This window comes from Ammospiza caudacuta, chromosome 1, assembly GCF_027887145.1.
Source record: "Ammospiza caudacuta isolate bAmmCau1 chromosome 1, bAmmCau1.pri, whole genome shotgun sequence".
In the NCBI taxonomy this organism is placed as follows: Eukaryota; Metazoa; Chordata; class Aves; order Passeriformes; family Passerellidae; genus Ammospiza; species Ammospiza caudacuta.
Window position 1 is genome coordinate 53045578 of NC_080593.1, and position 26823 is coordinate 53072400.

Genomic DNA, 26823 nt, shown 5'->3' on the forward strand with positions numbered 1-26823 from the left:
TATGTCATGAGACACATGACCACGATTTTTTACACAGTTTTTTGAGAGACTGACTGGCTACTTAGTCCATTTGCTGAGACCATGAGCAAATGTTGTGTCTAATAACCAGTGCTAAATCCAGCTCTTGCCTGCTTCTGCAAAGACTGCTTTTTTTTTTTTTTTACCCAGCTGGCCAACCTCAGGAATGCATAAATGGATCAACAGGGGAGAAGAACAGATATCTTGTGGTAAAAGGAGCTGTGGCTCTTCAAAAGAGGAGCAAGCAGACAGAATTTCCATACAGGGAAGACTCTCTCAACTCCTCTTTCAGGCTATTTTAACTTTCAAATAGCACGCCAAAATGTCCCACAGTATGAATACATATGAGATACATTATTTCTGCCTTTTTTTTTTTTCTAAGACATTTATATCATCTCAATTTCCCCAGATTATTCTGAAGTCTGAAGTTTATTTGGTATCATCAAATTTTTAGTGATGACACTGCTGGTGAAAACAGAGTAAGTTTTATGCATTTCAAAACTAACACTCATAAAAAATTATTTGGAGATCTTTCCTAGAATACTACAATGGCAACAATTGAACTCCTTCAATGTAGAACTGCCTTCTGTTCTGCTTCTGCACAGTCCTTTCCTGGGATACTCCCACAAGACAAATAACAAATGCCAACTCCAATGCTCCCAACACCAACGCTTAAATAAAATCCACAACATGTTTCCTGATATCCTAAGGATGCAAATAGTTTCCCAGTACTCATGACTCTCCACAATACTACACAGTGCTACATTCAAACCTTTCAGCTCCAAACAAACAATCACAAAAAAGATTGGGCTGTATCCATAAGCTGGATTGAGACAAACACTAGAATGACCAGCAGCATCACAATAGTTAACAGAGCTGCCAGACAAGTGATAATAATAGGCTTCCACACTAATCCTCTCCAGAGCAGACTGGGAAAAGCTCATAGTTTCTTTGGTTCTCTTGTTCCAGTCTGGCTGCCAATTCAAAACACAGCTATAGATCAGTTTACATTGTGAAGGTCGTACCCACAAGGCCAGGAACATTCTTTCTCTTAACAGGAGCACAGGCTCACAAAATCTGTGCAAATGCAGACACAAATCTAAGCCATTAGGGATGTCTGGATCTCCCACCCCTATGGACTGGTGACAAACACAAGGCACCAGTGCTTTATTTCAGGTCAGAAGGGTGCTTTGTACAGACCCCTCTAAGTGTCCCTACCCCACCATGAGACTGTGCTGTCATTCAGCCACATGAACTCAGTTCTGTCCTGATGAACCTAAACTGAAGGATGCACTACAGCACCTCAAGAGCATTTACTCTGCCAGACTGAAACTGCTCTAAGTCAAACCCCCAAAAGGCCTTCATCAGATTTTTGCCTCTACAGACCCATTCCCTACATTCGCCCTACTTAATAAATGGGGATACAGCCACAGTGCCAGTTACCTTCATAGATTTTGAGTGTTTTCCATGTCAAACAAACTGTAAAACCCAAGTGATCTTCACAGTCTTCCATGTTCTTTAAAGGGAACCAAAACCAGAGTTCATATTACATGAGGTTTTTGGAGGGGCAGGAGTGGCAAGAGGGGAAGGGAAGAGAAAAAAGGGAATGAGGGATGCTGCTGTCTGCTATTTCCACAGTTATTTAGAGTGGAACCTGAGAGAGTGCAGACAAAACACCTTCAAAGACATCAAGGATCAGCTCTTGGTTTCTCGGGGACAGGACACACTAATTTTTTATTTGGCAGCGAAGTTCCTCGGAACAAGCCATTGACTATTGGCATAAACAACAGGCTTTCAGCCAGGGGCAAGGATACACTTCAAAATATGCATCTTTAATTTACTGGGGTGTCTGGGCAATGTATCCTGTTTGATACAGTAAATGAAGCAGGAGTATCACAGTATATTTTTATTTTGCCCAGTTAAATTTTTATGTATTCATGGTGTTTATAAAAAAAAATAAATTAGAGTGTGTCTTCACAGCCCTGGATGCAATGCCTGTGCTGTGAAACCTGGGTGAACAAGTTCAGTCAGCGTGACACAGCCCTATGCACTTTCTGTTGACTTCAGACCACGAGAAGGAATACTTTGCCTCTATCTACTGAGAGAAGAGTTCATGAGTTGCCTGGATTACTTCAGAACTGGCATACAGTATTTCATAGTGCCCAGTGCTGGGGACTGTTGCATCTTCTCATCTATTCCAGCAAAACACTTCATTTCAAACTTAACTGTAAACAAAAGTAATTTTCTGCTAAGGCCAACAAACCAGGCTGATTTCAAAGAATCTGCTTTAAATCCAGTCTCTGTTTCTTTCCTATAAGATTTAAATTTCAGAAGCCTACTTTTCTTTTCAAAGAAGGACATTTTATGATGTTACTCATAAAGAAGTAAGTACTGCAGCTTGGCTTATTGTAACCTCCACCCCTCTCCATCCATGTCCTAAACAGCCACCCTTGTGTATTCCTTTTTACAGTCTCTTCAATACCCTAAACTTATCTTCCAATGCCTAACACCTTGCCACCATAGCTCTTCTACATGCTCATGCCTACTATCTAGTGCTTTCTCACATATCCCCCATGTCACCAACACCTATGTTCCAAATATCATCAGTATGTGAAGCCAAGCCATTTGGTTTTATCCACTAAAGCACTTAAGTAACACCATGGCTCCCTATGATGTCCCCTATGCCTGCTCCAAAAGCTCATATCACAACACCATGTTCTTATCTGGTTTTGGCTCCCTGTCTGGGCAAGATGAAACCATGCTATTAGAATTAAAGTATCTGCTTAGTACTAGTTATATCTTCCAAATAGACAAGGAAAGCAATTTACCAACTTTTCCCTTTGTGGAGGCAACAATTCTTTACAAAGTCACTGGTTTTCAAGAAACATTCAAGAACTTACATTTTTAAGACCCTAATGCACAGAGAAAAGCATCTGAAACTGATCCATCATTTTCAAAATTTACCAGAGAGCAGGGTTAACATGAACTGCAGTCTCAGCAGCAGGACTATTTCCATAGGAACCCAACCAGGTTAAGAAAAGCTAATTTTATACTGAAGTGAAATAATCAGGTAAAAATGGACTGAAACAATTTCTTATTACTCTTATGTGAGGCTGGATTTACTAGATGGAGTAGCCAAAAATATGCTAATGTACATGGCTCAATATAGCTTCCAATACAGAATAAAAGGGAAAAAACCCAAAACTTTCTGGGACAATTCCAAACTGTCTCAGTCTAAAACTATTGTTCATATCAAAATATCCTGTGGCTATGGAGAAAAAGGCATTCTCACAAGATTTTTAAATGATTCATATTCTTGTAAAACCTCTCATCTGTCACAGATTACTCAAGGAATCTCAAGAGGAAACTCTGAAAATATTATACTGTCTTGATACAGGAGGTATTTTCCCAACATCCAAATGGCTTTAAAATGAATTTATCTTGAAATGTCAAGAAATCATCAACAGAAAGCCTCTTTGTATCTTTGCTGAAGAAAAAGTGAGCACAAGGCCTGCAACCAGTAACACAGAAAGGAGCAGAAAAAATTCTTGTTATATATAAACACACTTTAAGACTACAATTAAGGGAGTTGTATCAGCTCACTACTATCTTTAACCCACATTACCCTAATGCCTACATCTACAAAAAGCAGCAAGGAACCCAAAGGGGAAGGGGTAACAGGGACTCACCTATGAGATACATGCCAATCCAGTCCCCTGCATCCACTTCCTCTTTTATATCCCAGTATATCACCAGGTCCTGCGAATGCCCGATGGAGTAGTAGGAGCTGCTGACCATCAGGGTGGAGCGGCTGTCTGAGGTGACGAGGTCTGTGTCACTGGTAGACCTCGGAATGGTGACCGTCTCATGGGAATTGTTCCTGATGTCCATGTTATGGAACTGGTCAGGGTTGTAGCTGTATCTGAGAGGCTCTTTGCACCGGCGCCGATTTTGTGAGTTCCTAGAGGGAGACGCCATGGCTGCCAGGCCCAGGAACCTGTTTTGGTACAGATTCTGTGAAGAAAAAATGAAAGTATTGTATTTACAGTGTTACTAATTTTTCAGTGACATCAGAGCTCCGGAAAAGTAGTAGGTTACAGCAAGAAAGTAAAAGATATTTTTCCACTTATCATTGCAAAAAAAGAGACATAAAAAGAGGCAGCAAGAACAGTTCTAACTCAACTCCTACTCTGTAACTCTCATCGTGAAAGCAAATGTAAGAGCAAGCCTTGCACCACCAACCTCAGCCACAGCTGAGCTTGGCAGTGTAAAGAAATTAGTAAGAGCTGGCTTCCTCCATGTTAATGCATATATCCACACACAAACACCACGACTGCCAGAGAGCCCCCCTCTTTTGATGACATGAGACAGTCTTCTCACTTGTAACATCTGGAGTTAAGTGTTAGCCCCAGTAATTCCCGCTACATTTGCAGAATCCTTCTCAAGGCGCATTACTCCATATTGTAAATCAAAGGCGACTCGGACAAAGGGGAGAGATAATGATACATCTGACTCCATCATCAGAAGGCTAAAGAATTATTTTATTATATTATACTATGTACATTGTATCTAAACTGAATCTGCCCTGCACTCTTGCTCACAACTGCTCACACCGCACTCATCTCTCCTTCTCTCCTGACTGTCCCCTGACAGTCCGACACACACACACTTCTTGGCCCTGATGGGCCGAGGGAACCAAACACCCTCACTTTGGGTAAACAATCTCCATATTGCATCCTACTTTAGCACAACACAGGCACAGCAAGCGAGATAAGAATTGTGTTTTCCTTCTTCTCTGCTTGTCTCACAGCTTCTCTCTGTTCAGAGGGCATGTGAATACCACAACTCCAGAGACCATATTTCATCTGGAGAGACCAGTTAGCAGCAAGTAAGAGCTGCTCCTCCCTGCTGGGTATCTGAAGAGTGAGCACCATGAAAACAGAGTTAACCCTGCTACAAAACCAGAGATGTCTTCACAGAAGTATAAATACAAAGTAAGCGTTGCAATGTCCCTGTGTACAGCTGATAGCTTCCAATACTACAGCTCTCATCTGGTTTTTTCAGCAGATTGTGAGATATTAAGCACTCCTCGCTCAGGTAGGAATTTAGGAATGCACCAGACAATTAATGACAACTGAGAAGGTTACTGAAGAGTAGTCATCATCCTAGGAGTTGAAAAATATATTCATTTCAACCTAGCCTCCCTCAAGGCAAGCTGAGTGACTTGTACAAAACATGTCTTGGTGAACGAATTAAGAGCTTTTGTGAGATGGCAGATGGAGAATGCTTAAGTTATGACTGGGTTAAATTCTGATGTGAAGACATTCTCTGATACTGATCAAAATACTAGTTATTCCTGACTTCTGTACTGCTTGTTTTTCCATTTTCCATCCAGCTTTCCCTCTTCTCTCCCTGCAGCTCTGCTATTTCAATCACTCAGCTTTTCATTATTCATTAGCCTTCCATTATCCGTCTGTTGCCAACCATGCTGTCAAGTCTGTTAGATGCAAACGCAGACAGCTTTCCAGCATGCAATGAAATGCTTTTCACATGATCAGAAGTCAAATCGTCCTTTTGAACTCAAACAAATTAAGTGGCAGAAAATCACAGCTCCATTGTCCAGCCGAGCAATTATTTAATGCCAGCTTTATCAAGGCTATGGTAGCACAGAAGAACAGTAAGTACTGAAAAAAACACAAATATTTTCTTTATTAATATTGTTTTGGGGGGAATAAATAGGCAACCTATTATTGTATCTTAGGATTCTGTTGTACAAAAATTGTACACAGAGCAAAAAATTCAGCTGGCATGTTTGCACCCCTAGAGTATGCTGGCACTTTGCAAACATTGCCTGACAACGCTTAAAATCCACTGACCCAAATCCTCACTTAGTGCATTAAAAAGGGTTTATAAGCAAAAATAGCTCTGGTAGGAATGCCACACGTTATAGGAGGTGCTGCAAGACAAGCTAATAATGCAAAAGGTATTTTTTGCTCAGAGGGAAGGGAAGGGAAGGGAAGGGAAGGGAAGGGAAGGGAAGGGAAGGGAAGGGAAGGGAAGGGAAGGGAAGGGAAGGGAAGGGAAGGGAAGGGAAGGGAAGGGAAGGGAAGGGAAGGGAAGGGAAGGGAAGGGAAGGGAAGGGAAGGGAAGGGAAGGGAAGGGAAGGGAAGGGAAGGGAAGGGAAGGGAAGGGCATTGTGTTGCATTTGCTGTGCACCTCATCCTGTCTTTTTTTGCTGCTTCTTTTCTTGCATTTATTCACTGTTTGGAAAGAGAGTTCACTTCACAGCACAAAGACCTAAATTCCATGTAAACAGAAAATGCATCCTTTTTTTTTATCAAGAAATATGCTGTGAACATTTTCTAATCTGGGATGCACAAGCAGGCACACAAACTATCACACTCTAGTCAGTAAATTAAAATTGTTGGTAGTTTCTGTCACTTGGCAAAGAAGGCACTGGCTGTCACAACAGTATCTGACATAACTAGAATTGGTTTTATAACTGTGAGATATCAATGTAATGAACTTGAAGTTCGCTCTTTGGATTAATCTGTATGATTAACATGGGTTCCTTTGCTCACTGCACTACCCAAAAGCTACTTCAGTTCAAAGGCAGACTTTTTATTTCTGGTGACAAATTACTCCAGGGAGTAGTGGTTCTGCAGATACTTTCAGTTTTGAATGTTAATGGATGTAGAGAATTAATTAACTGCATACCTTAAAATTAAATTAGACTTAAACATTTTTTTTCAGCTCCAGTATGAGGTCAAGCAGTTTTAATAAAAATGGTATATTTATCGCTCTGCTTGAATTCTGTAAGTTCCTGTTTTCCTGTATGTTCATGCCAATGGAACAAATGGCATAATTTTAAAGCAACCCAGAAGGCCAAATTCTCCATAAATCCAGTATCTTGTATTTCCAGAAAATCCCCAAACTGAAAAAAACCCCAAATGAATTAAATAGTCAAACATAATTATCTGGATTAAATAATGGCATCAAAATACAAGCATGGTTGTATGAGTAAGTAGAAAAGAGGTTAGGTACAATAGTTATTCCACATTTTATTACCAGCTTTTCATGTTTTCTATGCAAATATCTAAAGCCCCCAAGCCCTGGTGATAGAGTCCCAGCCATTGTAAGACAGCTTAAAAAACTGCAAAGACATCCTCTTGATGTCTTGTGAAAGCAATCTGACCCATATGGATACATAATATATTTGTAAATAATATCTCTTTTAGGGGTATGAGATTGGTATTTACTCAATCCTCTTGCAGAGGTGTGTACACTACACACACTACCCTGAACAATCATTTCTAATATAGAGTGTAAATTACAAAGCATGATCAAAGAAAGACCAAATGTTAGTTGTCAAGAAACACCTCTTCATCCCTGCCTCAAAACAGTCATTCTACAACTGCTTCTACAGTCAGTCCTGGCAAGGGAGTTCCTATCTAGGGACGCTCTGCACAAATTGACCCCCAGGCTTCACTTTCCTACTCACTCCCCTCACTGCTGATTTTCAAACAGCTCTGGAAAGCTTTGTCTCTAAAGATATACCAGCTACGTGAAAGTCCTAACCAAAATCAGGTATTTGGAGAATTATCTGTGAGCAGCACTTTGCCTCTTATTTATCTCACTTAGTCCATCCAATGCAAACACCAGAAAAATTAATTGAAGGGGGTTTTTTTTCCTCCTATATAAATCCAACTGCAATACTATCAGGGAAAGTAGGAAGGAGCAGCCTAAAGGAAATGACAGATGAGATCTGACTGTAAAGAAAACAGCCTTCAAAAATATAAACATAGAAAACCTGTAATCAGTAAATACCAAGAAAAAAATGTCACAATTTCTTCCCAGATTTTCTCCTTTCTCACTCACACCTCTCTCCTTTCCCAAGTGCTGTTAGGCATTCAGAAAGCACAGAGCTGCTGTCACCAGTGCTTTTTCCTTCACGGCTGAAACAAATGTACCATCAACGGTACTTGTCTCCCTCTTTGAGACAAGAAGAATCCGCTGGCTGAGAGGCTTCACACCACTATTGCTAGCTGAATTTCAGCACAGGATTTAGAGCTGCCATGGAAGCATCCCCTGGAAGTCTGTAGGGTTTAATGTTAGGGATTTTTCCTTTTTTTTTTCTTTTTTATTTCCTTTGGGATTATTTTAAATCATGCTAGAAAAATCCATGATGCTTTAGCAAAAAGAGATAGATCTCAGCTGAACATCTGCAAGGATCCAGCTCTGTTCTCTGTTCAGACAATTAAGAGCTTTCTTCCAGAAACTTGGACTGATACCATTTACCTCTGATAGCTGGAAGATGGATTTGTGCAGGTCAGGATGGGGGTACAATGGACTTTCACTGCTCATACCAGAGACAGACTATGATTGAAACACAACCCATCAACGGAGCCCTGGCAGATGAAGAAACTGAAGAGAACAAGGTGACAATATTAGCCACCATGACAGCAGGCTCAAAGTGGTCACTCAGATGTCTGCAAGCATCACTCACTGCAACCCAAGTTTCAAGGACAACTGCTGAGAAAGACAAAGAGACAGCTTTCTGTGATGGGTAGCTTGGGACACAGTGCATTTATCCATCTGAAAATTTCATATGCCACTAGTCAAGTCTAGTATCATAGGCAAATCAGATGTGGGTGGAGTCAGTCTCTTGGTTGCTCCACCAGAAATTAAGGCTCTCCTGATAAGTTTTCAGCTGGCATTTGCAAGGCTTATATGCTTTTTTTAAAGACAACAAGGAGCTAAGACTGATTTAAAAGTAAAAAAATTAGGGCAGTCTGGTGAAAGTGATAAATTACCTCAGCAGAACTCTTCGGACCAGCTTTCAAGAAGGCAAGAGCATGTATGTCAACAAGGATACTGTACTAACAGAACAGTAAGTAAGGTGGTAACAGTCTGTATGTAAGATTTGGTAAGCTGGATGAGAGAAAACCTAAAAATATTTAGAAAACCTAGTCATAGCCCAGGTATGAAAACCCAGGGCGGAATCCTGACGCTGGGCCAGAAAGACAAGTAGGAAAACAACAGTGCCTACAGTCATCAAAAGATGGTGTGATGGGAATCTGCAAGCCAGAGCTTTGAGGAAGACTTTTAACTTGAAGGGGTGGGGCTGCTGAAAGGGCTTTCAGCATGTAAAATTTTTATTAGAGCTTAAATTAGAATTGAGTAAGTTCTGAAGGACAGGAAATCCAACTCTGTTGCATGGAAGAGTAACAGAACTGTGTGAAACCAAAAGTATATGATCATGAATCTTGCTGCTGCTCCTTACAGGGCAGGACTTTCCCCTCCAGCCTTGCTCTCAACTCAGCAATGTGAAGTCTTTCCTCAGAGAAAACTCTCTCACTTTCCATAGCCCTGAATACTTATTGCAGGATCTGCTTCTTGCTCTTTCCAGGAACCTTCTCATCTTCACATCCACTGCAGGCCTGCTCTGAAGGCATCTCTTCCCCATCTGCTCTCCCCACCCATAGCCCCGAGGGCCCCTTAGCCACAGCCACTCAGCTGCTTTCAGGGAAACTAACTATCCTTCCATCAAACTCAGAGGCAGGAAAAGGCAAATGAACTATTCTCATTTCCTCCTTTCTGCCTGGGGACAGTCCTCAACACAGCACATGGTACCTGCACAGCAAATTCAACCACGAGAACATTTGCATTTTTCATCACTGCAGGCACAGTACAATTGACTACACAAAATGCAAGGCAATGCAGAGGTAAGAAAAAACACAGTTCACAAGTAAGCTGTAATCAAGGCTACAGCTTCAGCTATCATAACAACCTTCCATCAACCTACTGGCACCTATCTCAATTATTTATTTATCATCCTGTGAGGGAAAAATCCCTTTGGACATTTGAATTTTGGAAGAACTGTTAATACAATGCTTAAAAACAAAAGGATTTTTAAAACATAGTTTATACTATAGCCAAATCCAGTAAACACGGGTGTAGAGTGAACAATGCTATGCAAAGTCTTCTCCATACAATCAATTATTTGACTTGCTGTAAACATAAAACTCAATACAAAAGTCATGAAACTAGCCATGAAGCCAAAGGATTTGGAGAGCACAGAGAACTTTGTAGCATTGGTCCATTTCTTTTAGAGGCACAGGAATGGCTTCTTGGTGCTTCAAAGGAATTGTTTAATAGCCCAAGGGAGGTGCAGGCTTACATGGTCTACTGACACCCTCTTCCCTCCACCCTTTTCTGCATATTACAGAGCACATAGAAGAAACTGCTGCTCTTGGGCAAGCTGAAAACATTTCAGAGGAGTGCATGCCATAGAAAACTAGAGAACTTCAAGAGCATTTGTCTCAATATTGCACATCTATGGCACTATATATATATATATACATATATATATATATATATATACACATGCACATATAAATATATATGTGCCTATAATGACCACTAATCAAAAAGCCATTATGCATCAGCAGCAGGGCAAATAGACACTATCAGCCAGTTCATTTTTCCATTTTCTGACCTTTGTGCCTTTCCAGTCCAGCTGTACTGCTATTTTAATGTATCCTCTTACATTTAACTTTGCTTCAGTGATGTGCAAATCAGTGCACAAATTAGAATCAAAATGAAAGAGCTGGCCTGAAGGTCAGCCCAGCAAGGTTTGGTGCTGGTGAGTGGGATTGATTCCTGATGCAGGCCTATTAGTCATAAGGCAGAAAAAAGTGGCAGCACAGTAATGAGGGTACTCCTACCATCTACAGAGCAAACAAACAAGAGCAGTCCATATATTCTGAAAGCACTTAAACAATCTCCTGGGGACAAGAAGATAGAAGCTGGAATATGGGGCAACAATTGGAGGGAAATTCTTTGGGTTCAGAAGAAGGAAGAAAATTAATAATGTGTTTTTTTCTTCTCTGTGTGAAAGTACTACAAAAGAATAATGTCTGATGAACTCAGAGTGTGCTAAAAGACACACATCACATCAAGATTTGTACTCCTGTAAGTATATAAATGAAACAATCTTCTGAAAAAAAACAACAACAAAGACGTTTTCCCAGTTTTACATGATTTGACCCTGAATTTCTCCACTTTATGTGTAACTAAGAGCAATTAACAATCTTATGTTCAAGACATTTGCACTGAGTCAATGACAATCCACTCAGAGTTCTCCACATAAAGCACTAGGAAGTTTCTGCAGTGGAATGCAACTAAGTACAAAATTAATTTTTTATTTCTGTTAACATGATAGCCACAAAAACAGCCTTGTCTCAGCAGTTCAGCACAGCAGGGGATGAGAAACAGCCATCAGACTTACCCGTTACAGAGAAAAGAACTGAAAACACTGCCAACATTTTTAAAGGACACATTCAAGTACACAAGAACAGGTAAATATGCAATGTGGCCTGAATATAAAATCTCAAAAAGATAATTATAAGGGAATTAGAAAAGGGTCAACATGATAATATCTTTAATCAAGATAACATTACACAGCTTCAGTCTATTTTTTTCACACTTCAAAATGAAAGAAATAAGCTTAGGATCTGCTCATATGCTACAGACAAACACTCCAAAGTCCACAATGCTCACCTTTGTTCATGCTTTATGATGCACATAATAGGAAATGCATATCTTTTACTTGGTTGGTTTTAATCACCAGAAGCAGGCAGAGAAGTCTGCAGCAGTACTGGACAGAGGAAGGACAGTGACTACCTCTCAATAGGTACAAGATGAAGCATTTGTACATTGCACAACACACCCCCTCTTACCAAGCATCCTCATGTCCACAAAGACCAGTGTGGACTATGCCAGATTCACAGATACACAAGTCCTTGTGACTGTGGTGCCAAAGACTAAAAACCCCCATTTCTTCATCATTTCAAACCCAAGAACAATATTTATGGACAACAATCATGGCAGGAAAGAATCCAAACAATTCTTTAGCAGGCACTACTATTGGTTTAATCCACCTTTTAAAGTAAATTAAGCATCACTCTAAGAAGAAGGTTGTCTCAAAAAGCCTGTGTGTCCCACATTGAACTGTTTAAGAATCACTGCCACATTTATGATGCCCACTGCAAAGTGGGACTCTGCTGGCCTCCCAGGAATGGTTCTTAATCTGAGGGGCTTTCAGGAAGGAGGAGATTAAGAACAGGGATGCTCTTCTCTGTTACAGGCTAACACCACTGTTGCTCTTCTGTGAGTTGATCCACTGATACTCCTACTGAGAAGCCCTGCCCATGCTGGATGTCCTGTTTTAGGTTCTGCACAGCACATAATAACAGATATCGCTTACCTGATGGATTTTTATAACCATCTTATAACTTTGGTTCTTCAAGTACTTTTCCATGAAAAAGATCAATGTCTACAGGTTCATTCAGCTGAAATTCTGAGTACTTAAGCCACCCAATTTAGGAATGCAAGACTCCCTGAGTACTCGAGCAAAGGGACGGGCTGCTCATGAAAATGACTGAGACTCAGGTAAGGCTTTCCCAGACACAATTCAGCTCCACCTCTCTTTATCCCTTTTTAAGGAGTCAGTGACTGTTGGGATCCTAGGTCAGACATGTTAGTTTAGGTAGGAAGGAGTCAGACCTCTCAAGCTGTAAAAATTTGTATTATATAAAGGTAAGTGGGCAAAACACTCCTGAGGGCAGCAGAAAATGTGTATTCTAAGTACATTAATGGATGTAAAATACAATCATAATGGAAATTTAAAAACATAACTAAATTACTACCTGATTACTGAAGAATAGTGTGATTTTTTTAGACAACTCTAAAATTGCAGACTAGAGGGTACATCCAGAGAAAGAGCACAGAAAATAAAATACTTAGTATAGTATATGCACTCTATGTACAGCTCTTTTTAAAAATGTAGTACCAGTAAACGTTGCAGAGGTTTACAGGAAAAGCTGTGAAGACATTCTGCACAATTTAAGAGACCTACAATGAAATGATGTAGAGTAAGTATGAGTTGCAGAAAGATATCCAGTAATGTACACTGTTTCCCAGAACTGTCAGGTACAGCAATTTCTCAGTCATTGCTCAGAAGCAGTCCAAGATTTCCCATATCTCTTCCCCAAAGATCAATGACTGAAGGAGTCTTTCTTTTTTTGTGGAAAGCACTCTTAATTTCTTATGTTACATGAGAGTTATAAAAATTCTACCATTCTCTACCATGAAGAATGCATTACACCTTCCACTAAGACAAGTGTTTTACTAGAAAACAAGCCTTGTGTGATATCTCTACTGTATATTGCTACCAGACACAAGAAGAAAAGACTTGTCTAATGTATTACACAGGTGTCAGGCATAGCTTATTATGCATGAAATATATACACAAGAAAGAGGCACTGAAAACAACTAAGCACAGATGTCAAAACAGAAGTTTTTAATATTAACCTCCTTTCAGACATAAGTATATATCTTTGCAAATGAAAAGTTCATGTGTGTATGTATTAAAGGATTTATCCTGCAGATCTATGCATGTAGCATTCCCACCACCCATGCTTCTCTTTTTGCCTAGACACTCCTGTGCAGCACAAGTGCATCCATACACACCACAAGACATTTATCACCATGACCTGAAAAACTTCTGTTGACTCTGTGAGTGCCATCCTCTGAAAGAGCTGTGTGCACTTTCCCTCCTCCCTCCCTCTATTCCAAGCTGCTGGCAATGACCCTGCTCCTCTGTGCCATGTCTCTCCCATCACAGCCCATGCCATAGCCGTATTCCAGGTGACCATGCACCTTCTTCTCCTCCCCATCCCTTTTTATTCTCAAGGCCTATCTCCCTTTCTCACTTGTCAGTACCACTGTCCCAACACTTGTAGGTAGGAAGGGACAGGACACACAGCATCACTTGCTGTACCAGCCATAAGACAGACACTGGATTAACTCATGGGGACAATAAACACACAAAACTCAGGAGGGCTGGAAAGAGGCTCTTTTCACTCATGAATCTTTGGCTGACCCCCACTCCACAGCAAAGAGAGCATAAAAAATGTCCTGTTTCATTCACTGCTGCTAGACTTGTCATGGTTCTTTACCTCCATCTGCATTTCTTAAAGGAGTGTAAGTGTTTTGAAGTGTCAGTCTCTTAGCCTCCTCAGGCAGTGAGGCAGGTAGGTACCATTAGCAGTCTGTCGAGTATTAATGCCTGTATCAACCATTCCTTTGATCTATGAGCAACAACAAACCATTGCAATAAACCAGTCTTTCAACCAGCTTCAGAGTGTGCCCCCAGTTCCATCGTCTCCCTTTCAATAAGGCCTGAAATATTCCCTGACATTTTCAAATTAATTGGCTACAGAGCTCCTGTTATTACCATATCACCTCCAGAAAACTACAGAAATGCCATGCCGTTGAGTGTGCTTGATTCTGCTTACAATAAAGTTAAAGGCAAAACTTCCCTTGAAGTTCCAATGGGGAACAAAGTGACTTTGTAAAGCAAAGAAAAACCTGTATAGCTGTCAACAGCTGCAGCTAACAAGGACTAATCCAGACCTGGAAAATAAAGAGTTCATATTTTAACTGAAACATTTCACATGTTATCATCCATGGACAACCTACTCTGTTGGAAGACACATCACAAAACATGTAGAGCAGCAAGCTGCATTTTGAAATACAGATCACAGCAAGTACTCTTAGAATGCAATCTCAAAATCTAAAAACAAACATGTGATTTGATAGGTTAGGATTAATTTAAGATATAATTAGTTTTAGACCATGATATCTGTGTTTTTTCCTATGCAATTATAAGAATAAACATTTTTTGTTTTTTCTAAAGAAAACTGGAACATGAGACATTAAAGCATAATCATCATTATGGCACATATTCTGTCTGATATCACTGGATGTCAGTGAAAATGACAGAATTAAAACTTCTTGGAAGTACTAAGAGTTTGAATTCCCCATTTAAGTATGCTTATTCTTAACAGATTCTCTCTTCATGTATCTACAGTTTCAGGGGGACTGTGACAACAAAATACCTGAAATTTGTTGTTTTCAAAGAAACATCGATTATGACCAACATTTTGAGGATCAAGATTTCCTAATTTGCACTGAAGAATGGTAAAGAAAAACTGACCAATGCTAAATAATGGCACAGATCAAACATTTTATTATTGAAAATAATTCTGATATTATTAAAAACTTAATACTAGTGATTTTAAACCTACAAGGCATCGTTTAAAGGGTGAGATTTTTCTGTTCCCGGAAAGGAAAAAATATGACAAGTATTTTCAAACCAGACTGCTACTTACTGCTTCATCATTATTTAAAGTTATGTTTTGATTGTATAAATCATAATAAGCTGCTACTATAACTGTATTCATAAGAAAGCAAAAAAACTGGGGAAACTAGGACTAGAGAAAAGTAGCAGTTCTGGTATTACAATCTGTAGTTGACAAACAAGATTCAGATTTTACAAAAAAGAACACGTGGTGGCCAAAAAACTCCTACATGAGATAAGTTGCATTCAGGGACTGTTTACATCTAGATCACCGCAAGACAAATCTAAGCCACATATCTAAGATTTCCTGGGAAAATGCTAGCCAATGCTACATGAAATGCAGCCTGGTAGTTTCCCCTTGGGAAACAATTACAGGTATAAAGCAGATTTTCAAAACAGAAACCACCCATAACAACTGGAGCAGTCTGGCTCAAACAGATAAAGAAGAGAAAACTGGTCCAGGTTCCACCAACCAAATAGAAACATAAAAGAGTGACAAGCCCTGTGACTACAATCTCCAAAAATTCCTGGAGTTGCACATAGAGATGGGCAAGCCCTGTGGTGACTGTATGATTGCTGAACTCCACCCATACTGAGTTGGCTGCCAGTGCCAGAACACCTCCAACACAATAATTAAATATTGGGGTATCAGACAATCATATGTAGAGGCCTGTACATCTGCTTATGTTACTGTTCAGGGTGTTAATTTACTTCTTTCCTCTTTTACTCCAGTTCAAAAGGGTTTCTAGTCCCATGTTCAAAACGTCTTGTGAGAGCTTTCACAGAAGAAGAACATCTGCAGAGGTGATGGGAAGTATTCTATTTCACTCGTTCACAGACAAAAAAACATGAAAATGGTTCGGAATGAAGGTTCAAACAATAGTTTCATTTAATTTTAATGAGACCCATTAGATTTAGCACTTTTTTGCTGCCATTGAATCCTCGCAGAAGAAAAGTAATTACAGTTTTTAATACTGCACTTAAAGTAAGGCCCAAAGGAGAATTTTTTTTTAACCTATTTTTCTGGTAACAAATCCTCTGTCAAGGAAGTGTCTTAAATTCATCAAGGATTAGGTTTTAGGGCATTGCAATGAAAGTCTATAGTTTCAATAATTAGTATGTATAGAAGCCTGCACAAGTAAGCAAGCTGGAAAACTGTTCAGTTCTGCAGGCCTTAAACCTGAGTTTCAGAAGAAAGACTGAGACACAAACATTGCCCTGCAACAAGGCTGTGGCCACACAAGCAGCCATGGCCTGACTGGGTGTCTAAGAATTGGACTCAGTTCTGTTCTCCTATGGACAACAAGAACTTCCTGCTAACCAATTTTGTGCTCAAATCAATGAAATGTGCTTTGGTCTACACATGCTACTTTAAATTGATGATATTACTTGTTAGATGAAATCCTATTCAATTTAACCCTAAGCAGTAAAACTGGAACGTCAGTGACATTAAAACTTGACAAGTGAACAGGCACTTCCCTGAGGGGTTCCAAAGCAGTGTAGGGATTCATTTGTGTGCATACACTGGGTTTGTGTGACCAAGTTTTGGTAGCAGGGGACTACAGGGGCAACTTCTGTGAGCAGGTACCAGAGGCTTCCTCAATGTCCCATGGAGACATTGCCAGCTGGCTCCAAGAGGGGTCCACTTCTAGCAAAGGCCAAGCCCATCAATGATGGTGGTAGCACCTCTGGGATAACATTGTTAAGACAGGTAAAACATTTCAACAAGAGGGGTGAAAAAATGTGTGTCAAACAATTAGGGAAACCCCATGAACACTGAAGGAGGGGAAGTAAGTGCTTCAAGCATCAGAGCAGAGATTGCCCTGCGATGCAGACCATGGTGAGGAAGCTGTGTCCCAGAAACTCTTGGAGGTCCACAGTAAAGAAGAGATCCACCTGCAGCCCAAGAGGAACCCCAAGCTAAAACAGATGGATGCCTGAGAGAGGCTTTGACCCCATGGGAAGGCCACTCTGGAACAGGCTCCTGGCAGGAACTGAAGATGCATGGAGAGAAAAGCCCACCACTGTAGCAGGTTTTCTGGCAGGAACTGCAGACTGTGGGAAGAACTCACATTGGAGAAGTTTGGAGAACTGTCTCCTGTGGGAAGGAGCCCACAGGAGACCCCTTGCCGGAGCAGGGTAAGGAGTCCTCCCCCTGGGGAGGAAGGAGTGGCAGAAAAAACATGTGAAGAACTGGTCACAACCCCAGGGAGAGAAGGCGTTTTTAAGATTTGGTTGTATTTCTCATTACCCTACTCTGATTTGATTGCTAAGAATTTAATTTATCTGAGTCGAGTCTGATTTTCCCTTGACAGTAACGGGTGAGTGGTCTCGCTGCTCTTAACACACAAACTTTTGTTATATTTTCTCTCCCCTTGTCCAGTTGAGGAGGGGAATAATTAAGCAACTCTGGTGGGCACCTGATGTCCAGTCAGGGTGAACCCACCACAGTATAAGACCTGCAAACAGACAAAGACACTAATTTAACAAATTTATCGCTTGTAACACATTAGCTTAATAGCTACATACTATTTTGGTACTGTTTCTCTCAGTATTAGTGATAAATTGATTGCTGTATTTTTCTAACCTTTAACCAGAAGCTAAATGTTTGCATTAAAAATGTTCAGGTCTGATTCCAAAAGTATTCCTGGAAATAAAAACAAGCAGCCCTGTTAGCAGCGGAATTAATACAGCTGTTTTTCTGCAGAGCTCTATCCTTCATCATCACCAAATCTTTATTAAAGTCCCAGCTTTTTCCTGTCCATTTCAATGCAAAAAATCCACCTAAAGCAAAGGAAATTATAATCTCAGAGACTTTGCCATCTGCTTCAGCAGGTGACAAATGACTCAACCTGTCTTTCCTCCAGTCCCAACCTTGGGTCTCTCTCCTCTTCCCAGCCCCTGAGGCCTGTAGAAACCTAATTATCTCAAAGACTCCTTTCTGTTTCACTTGAAATTAGCCAATGGCTTCAGAAGTAATTAGGGAAGAGACTGACAGAAAGGGCAACCAGAAGTCTGATCATCACAGGAAGGTAGGCTATAAAAACATTCTACATAGCCTCCACAGACTGAATTGATTACTCACACGAGGGAATTTCCTCCTGTGTAGAAGTCTGCAGAAATAGGTGTTATGGTATTTCAAAGGCCATTAGAAACACACAACATAAATCTAATCAAAGTGACTTTAGTGGGAAAAGGACCTGATCAAATATGCAACACAACACTCCTCCCTCTCCAGCTCCCTTCTTCTTAATTAGTATTTTGTCATACAGAGTTCAGCGTGTTCTCATCCTTGTGGAAAATTTTAGTTACAAATAACACAAAATATGCTTATATTTTCTGTATGGATTTTGTGACAGATTTCCAGCTTACTAGTAACACTGGTGTGAATTTTTTCTCCTACTTTGAATGAGGCATCAAGTGCATAATTTTTCTACAAGAACCAAAGAAATTAACAGAGGTGAAAACTCAGTGTCATGAAAAATGGACTAATTTGAAATGCAAAGTACAAAAAAATCTCATTTATATTTTTCATTTTTAAATTCTCAATTGAATTAAAGTATATATTCACATAAAGAGTCAGAGATAATGTATTTGACAGAGCTTTCTTGGTGTATTGTGGAATAATTTTTTTCATTATGCAACTAGTTCTGTAAATGGTTTAATATTAATAAAATTAAACATTGACTTTAATTAGACTTTTATCAGATAGAGGCTCAAAAAATAATGGCTTTTTTCAGCCAGTTGATCTGCCTTAAAGAGATGGACCACATTTTGAGAACATATTTGAATTTCCCAGTAAAATCAATATATTTGTGCCTGTCAAAACCAAAGTATATCCACACATCATGCAAGAGCAAATCTGCAAAACACTATGGAAACAATGTATATTCCCAGCATGGAAAACCTGGAAGTTATAAGCATATTTGCATTTTACCAAAAGAAATTATAATGCCTTTTATTTCAGATGTTTTAAAAGCTCTTGAGGTTTTTGCTGACAACAGCCTGTACAGCAACCAGAAATTTTAAAGTGGCATCATAACTCTGAAGGCACACATAGTTTCCAATGTCATCAATCTTATCCAGTATGGATAATAGCTTGTGCAGTAGGTATGGGTCAGTACAAAAGTGAATTCAGCCTAGGCCTCATCTTGCATGTCTTGGATGCAATGGAAAATGAGGCCTAGGTTGTTAAATTCAACAGGCCTTGAAACAACTTCTGTCACTTATAAATACCTGAAGTTAGATGGAAAGCACCACCTTCACAACCTTTCAGTTAAGTGATATCACGGGCAGAATAACAATCATTATCCAATTTCCTATTAAGTGCTCCCTTCCTAATAACCTGGACAATAATATTGGTCAGTTGTGCTGGTTTTTAAAGCATGTCTTGATTTCTGGTGGTGCCCTTAAGCACCCCTGTGTTTTTCCAAATGTATAGTTATTCCTTTATGTGTCTGGCAGATAATAAGCAAGTACAGAGAATTGTTCCTTCAATTAAACTGGTGCTGGAAATAGAGACACACGTAAACAGGAAGAAAGAATCGTGCCAAAAATTAATCTATTTCTTAATTTCTCCATTAAGATGTAACTGCAATCCCAGCCAATATTTATGTACTCTAATTAAAAAGACATTAGGAGAGCCAGGGCTCTGGCTCACAGCTCCACCTCTCCTCCAAGCACTCTCCCATATCTTGTAGCCATTGCTGGGACCACCAGCACACATTTGAGAGTCTACAGGAAGAGCCAGGGTTTCCTTCCTGCTGGCAGGTGGGATAACCACCATCCCTTTTGCACCCAATGATTTTGATGGATCTGTTGGCTCCTCTGCCTACTGGACAAACATGTAAGAAAAACTGCACAGTTCAAAACACATTCTTTACATACTTTGGCTGTCACTAGCATTAAAGGCAGTGCAAGTGAGTTATCACTCGCAATAAAGGCAGTGCAAATATACAAGGCACAGATTAAAGAAAAGGGATTACAAAATGCTTTATTTTGGATATGGGGAAATGCTTTTGTCTGGGAAATAGCTGTCAGTATAGGTTACACCAATATGTGCTGCCTTATAAAAAGTAATTCCTATAGCTTATTTGTTGTTGTTTATTTTGCTCTAGAATTATCCTGCAAAAGGATATCTGAAAAGTTTTTGTCTGTTGAATCCTAAATAAATCCCAGGTAAAAACTCTACAGTAACAACTGTACAGTAACAACATTTGGCATAGGAAAATCAATGAATGTTTTTCCCATAAATAACTCTTTTTATTGAAAGTATTAATTCTATAGGTGATAAACTCTAATTAAAGAATAAAATACTGCTGTGTGACTTTACGCATACTACATAAAGCACATGTGTTATAGTGATCCCTGACAGACCAAACATAATATAAAACTCACACTGGAGATGATTTTTTAAGTGGTGGATTGATAACAGCCCTCTTCCCTAATGAAGGAATAAATCCAAAGCAAAAGGTTAATATGCTGTTCTGTGTCTCATCTAGAGAACACTTTTCAAAGGCAGAAATTAATTTGCAGAGGAGCCACCACACACTAGACCACTAAGATATTTTGTAACTGGGACCTTATTTTGATTGTGTTATAATATTTTTTTTGGCTGTTTCTATATTTTCCTTCCAGTTTTTACAGCCTGCATTGAGATTTGAGCACTTTTCTATATTGGTTGTACAGTTGAGAGAAAACGGTGCTCTGAAATACCAACAGGAGCACGACTTTACTCTGTTGACTATATAGAGCATATATAGGGAAAATAATTTGAAGAAATTAAATACTTAAACACTTCCAAACAGTGCTTACACCTCCTCAAGGATTAGGCAGGGTCCTACACTCCTTATAGCCATCAAGTCTTCAAACTGCTTAGAAATACTGGCACTTATCTTCAATGCCTACATTGCAACTCAAAAGCCTTATCTGGAAGGACAACTAAATGCCCTTACAGGTACCTACTGCTGATTGCCATACACTAAATTATGCATCTGGTTTGATTTCCCTGAAGTAACACATGCTAGATTAAAACAGAAACACATTTTTTTCTAATAATGGCAATAAATGAGAAAGAAGTGTCCAGCCAGAAATTTTGTTATAAACTTAGTTCAACATCCTTTCCATACAGGATGAGGAGAGGGGAGGTGGGACAAGGAATTGAGGAAAGACTTTTTCCAATTTAGGAAATGCTTTTTTCCCTCCATACATATAGGAGAGTGGTAGAAACTGAACCAAAGCTGCAGTTAAGGAATTTTGTCAATAAAAGATAGATGATGTATCTAATAGAGAATGCTTTGTGACAGGTGTTTGACATCACTTTGGTACACCTGAATACAGCTGCCCACACAAACTGAGGACCAAGACTCCCTTACCTTAACCACAAGACCACCCTGAGGAAACAAAGCACCACAGTCAGTTGAATAGGCTGAAGCAAGTAATTTGTTTTCTTCCTGCTGCTACATCAGCTACCTATTCATGGCAGGATTCTTGGAGGCAGGAATGTACTTAACAGAACATCCAGGATCTCCTGTGGTAGTGTGTGTAAGGGTCCAGATTTGTTAAAGACACTTAGCTAGCAGTGAGAGAACCATTCATTTAAAACTTAGGAAAATCATCACCACAGATGAATTTTAAAGTTCTGCAAATGCATTCCTTCTGATGCCCAAGTAAAGTACAGTTTTGCTCATAAGTTAAACAGGTATTATGCACTCTGCTTTCCAAAGCAAACTCTATTCTCAATCTTTTTCATGCCCCTTTGGCTATTAAACATGCCCTTCCTCTTAAGCCTTTTCACTTGAGCAAAAGTGATGTGATGGGGGGATATTTCATTCAGTTTGTTGGTTTTCTTTTTTTTTAGAGTAATAAAAGAAACTGCCAAATACTTCTGATGATGTACTTACCTGATGCAATAGCTGCAAAATTCAAATGATTGTCATATGAAATGTCAGCTTGTGAACAGTTTTCATAAAACTAGGACATTCAAGGATTACTCTTCACCAAAGAGTCTTTCTGTGATTCTTCATCACATTTTGTGAATCCATATGCATGTAGAATACCACCAAGCTTGCAGCTTGACAGAGGTGAAAGAAGTGCTGTTGGACACGTCCACAAAGATTCTCAGTTGTCATCATCGAGAGACTTCATGTATTTCCTCAGCAATTACAGTACTGCTTAATTTGCACAGAGGCTCAAATGCCTCCCCAGCAGAACTGCTCATGCCTGAGGCTCTCTCACTGGCTACTGTGAAGTGCAGAACTTTAAACAGAAAGGAAACATCCTCATGAAACTTGAAGAACATAATGCCCTATGACATACATGGCTACTCACTGAAACTCTTCCTCTTCACAGAATTCAAGTCATTTGGATGATTAATAAGAGAGGAAAACATAGAAGCAAACACTCAAACAAAAGCCCCAACCATATCAACATTTCACTGACAGAAATAACACTAGATAAACTTCAATGCACATTCTGGCTCTCTTAGATAACGCACAACAATTGAGGAGACTAAGCTGTGCAGGAGGATGCATTCAGCAGCAGTGTGTTACGCATGCACATCATCTCACAGGTTCCTCTAGTCAGTGATTAGTGCCATAGTCATACATCCCTGCATCTCACACATTAGTGTCTACCGTGATGGCTGATTTGTGTATCGTGATGACTCAGAATTAATTCACAGTTAGAAGCTGCAGGTTTCAGAAAATGCCTTGTGAAGGTGAGTGGTTGATGCATTCTGTGCTTTGCCTAGGCATGGATACGTGCAACTGCAGTGTTACAGCTGTCTGCTGCTCCCAGGACCTCCTTGCTAGGATTGTATAATCACCACATCTTCATTCCATAAAATTCTTGGGCTGGCCACACAAAAAAAACCCCACACTCACATCAGATGGATGCTTAGCAGGTTACAAAAGAAAAGAAAAGAAAACCTTAAACAACAAAAGATCACTTCAAATGAAGCTTAATTGGGTATATTCTTGAAAAGGTGCTCAAATTACCTGAACCACTTTGATCTTAAACATGGACCGGGGGCAGCTGCAACGAGCTCCGAGCTTTGGCACATTCCATTATATGAATGGTAGTGAATTTATAATGGAATGGTATGGATGGTTTTTATAATCAGAAAAACACACTGACCTTAACACTACACAGGTGGAGCAGCATAATGACCCGCCAATTGTAAGCGCATCAATTCCTGGGGAAAATTCAATGAGGTTAACTCAGCATGTATCCCATAACCAACATAAGCGACATTTAAAAATACTGTTTTTCCACCAAAGCCTTTGACAACATTTTATTACTTGATTCGTTCCACTGTTCAGTATCTAGTGTACCTTACCCATGTTAAGAGCATACTACGTTACGTTCCAGTAGAGCTGGACATTGTCATGCACTTCAGTGCTGAAATACACATATTTTAGAAACTAAGAACAATGTTAGGTTCAATAAACTTTTCAGACTATGTAAGATTAACAATAATATCCATTTAACTTAGGAAGAAACTGAAAGAAAACAAAAGACTTCTACAGTGGAGTTTCATTGCAAAATCCTCACACTGAATGAGCTTAGATGGGTGCCAGCTGACCAGTATTTCCTCTTCCCATTCATTTATTGACAAACATGGATATTGAAGGGACCAGCCACAAAGGAAGTAAATTTCAATGAACCATACTGGAGCGGACCAGATATCCAGTCTGAGTAGTGCAATATATAGTTTGAATAGTCCACGATTAAACTGCAAAATACTGTGAACAAGATTCTCCTCCTTCCTTATTCAGGCCTCAAACAGTTTTGAAACATCCACATGTTAATTACACAGAGAGAAACAAGGAAACGAAGAGAGAAACTTAAGCCTGAATCAGGAAGAGCCAATCGGCAAGGACAGAAGGCTCTTCAAACATGAAGTAATAAAAGTTTAAAATACAATTAAAAAACCAAAAAACATTCACAACTCAGCCACCTGAGCAACATTTACAATGCCTATACTTCAGCCCTTCCTTCTCTTTTGTGATCTGGGCATGCTGACACTCCATAGCTTCCCTACAGCACCAGCAGGGAAAGCCTCTCAGCAACCAGAGTTTGATATCCCCATCTCCTCACATCAGACACCTCTGGAGACTGTTGGCCCACCCTACTATTCATCCCCACCATGAGTTTCTGCTGTGCACTCATCAACAGCTGAGGACCCTAAAACAACATGATCGACACCACTGCTAAAATTCATCAAGAGCACAAAAATGAAGAAAAGAAGCAAAAGCTTTGGATTTAGGAAGATTCTCAACTATGCAGAAATGTTCAACTGAAAAAAAAAAACCAAACAAACAAAACAGTGCCATTTGATTATACTCACCTGTTATTAAAAGACTCTCAAAAGTAATAGCCACAAAATTAGACAAAATAAAAGTTCACACTGCTTTGTCATCTCCCTCTGTCTTGCATAAGCCACTAAATCTCATGGACATAATCCATTTTAGTCCCAAATTTACCAACTGCCTATCGTCTGGTGGCCCTTTGCTTTTATTAAAGAAGCGTATTTACACTGGAAATAAAGCAGGGTGATCCCAAAGTTGGGCAAGGAGCCACATAATCTTTAAAGGCAATCTCAGAGAAGTTAATCCACACTTTTTTCAGCTGTCTGGTAAAGGCACACACAGCAAAAGTCTTCCAAATAGCTGAACTGTAAATCCTCTTCTCACAACCAGTCACCATGAATTTTCTACAGCCACACAGAAGCTGGTTTTAGACTTAGTAGCTTTGCACATAACAAAAAAGTAATAAACTACATTATGCCACATACAGTGGAGACATTCCATTCTCTACTTTCTGTGATTTGGGGTAAAAGTACAGGCACAGGTCTCTTCCTAAGACAGTTCTAATGCAGCTTTCATAGAAAGTTTCATTCCCAAAGGCAATGTGAAAACCCCACAGCCTCACTCTTGCCTCTAGAGCCAACCACAATACACCAGCAGCTTATGCAGAGCAGGGATGCTGCAAGACCACTCTGGAAGGAGGAAGAGCTTCCAGACTTGCACCCCATCTGCCTCCTGCTGTGCCAGACAACACAACTCCAAGGTACTGCAACACATTTTCTCACTTCTTCATCCTCAAAGCATCTCAGCATGACAAACCTCAGTTGAAGTCACTCAGTTTATGAATGGCAAGCAAAAATAAACCAGCGTGCATATCTACCTAAACTGCCTGGCTCACATATCACGCAAAACCTATGCTGAGTCACAGAAAGCATTTTTTGCACAGAGGCAGAATGTGTTGTGATCCCTTCACATATTTAATCCAGAAAGAATGACATTGCTCAGGTTTTATGGCAAACCTGACAGAAAGCCCTGCTGCCAGCACCCCGGCCAGCCAGGAACACCCCATGGGCAGCAAAGCTCCAGTGCCACGCTGCGGTCAGGGCTCTGTCCCTGTGCTGTATTCATCCCCTGCTCCAGGACAAGTGGCAGGTGTGCCTGTATGCATCCAGACTTTAACAGCAACAGATAGGAGAAGCACTGTCTTACATATGGATAGATTTACTCAGGAGTACATTTATATTAAATGACATGCTTCAGAATCATAATTATAATTGAAGTGCGCTTCAGGTAAATTGGAGAGCCTATGATCATAAAGACTATCATTGCTCAGATGAACGCAGTTTTCTGGATTTGTTTGTTGCTGCCTCTGGTCACCCATGAACTCCTGTCTTTACATCCAGATTGCAAATTTCCCGGCACTTTAGTTTGGGTTTCACACGGCTTTTGTACAGCATTTGTACATCTCAGTCCATGACTGGGTCTGCCAGTTGCTATTGCAATGAAAGTCTAAACAGCATTTATTTCATTAAATGCATATGCAAACATATCATCTCAAGGGCCAGGAAAACCTGAACTATTATGTTTAGAACCTGTGTGATAAAGAGGTAAGAGAAACAGACTAAGGAATACAGGAGAATACAGGAGTTGTGCTGCTTGTTTTGAGACTACTACAACCTGTGTATACATTCATTGTCTGTCTGGGAACAAGAGTTTGTCAACAAAATCAGCCCCAGCTCAGAGGATGAGTAGTTTCCTCTTAGACCTCCATATGAGATTATCATGATCCAGAAGAAAAGTAGGGAGAGCAGTCCACTCAGCAGTGAAGTCTTGTTAAGATATTTCTTCTTCCAGAAACAAAGCAAATTGAAGTTGATTCAACTGATGTTTACCCTGATTTCTGTTTTTATCTCTCTCACCTTACCCAACACCTTCTCTTTCCTCACTTGTCATTTAACATCAGGGTTTCTTGCTTGCTATTCAGCCCTGATAAGCCCAGGCTATGCCTCAGTCCCCTTCCCTTCAGTTTTCTTATCCATTTCCTTAGCTTCTGTTATTATTCCATCTTTTCCTTCTCCCCCTCCACTTTTCATTTCCTTTAGGTTTGTCCCCCTCCCTACAGAAGCCACTGCTGATCTCTGCAACTGTTGCTTGATCCTCCTATCCTGCCTTTTAAGTAGTCTCTCTGTACCCTTGGTTTTTTTGTGTTTATCACACAAGTATATTAATATAATCTTTATGCATGCCATGTCCAGCCTGAAGCAATCTTAAGACTAATATCCTGCTGGTAGC

General features: G+C 39.9%; 1 protein-coding gene across 1 annotated transcript in view; it reads right to left on the minus strand.

Moving 5' to 3' along the window:
* The window catches only part of HECW1 (HECT, C2 and WW domain containing E3 ubiquitin protein ligase 1), a 252394-nt gene that overhangs the window by 162199 nt on the left and 63372 nt on the right, over window positions 1-26823 (minus strand). The window contains exon 2 of the mRNA XM_058825358.1: window positions 3708-4032. Coding sequence (XP_058681341.1) covers window positions 3708-4032 — 325 coding nt within the window. The remainder of the gene's footprint in view (window positions 1-3707; window positions 4033-26823) is intronic.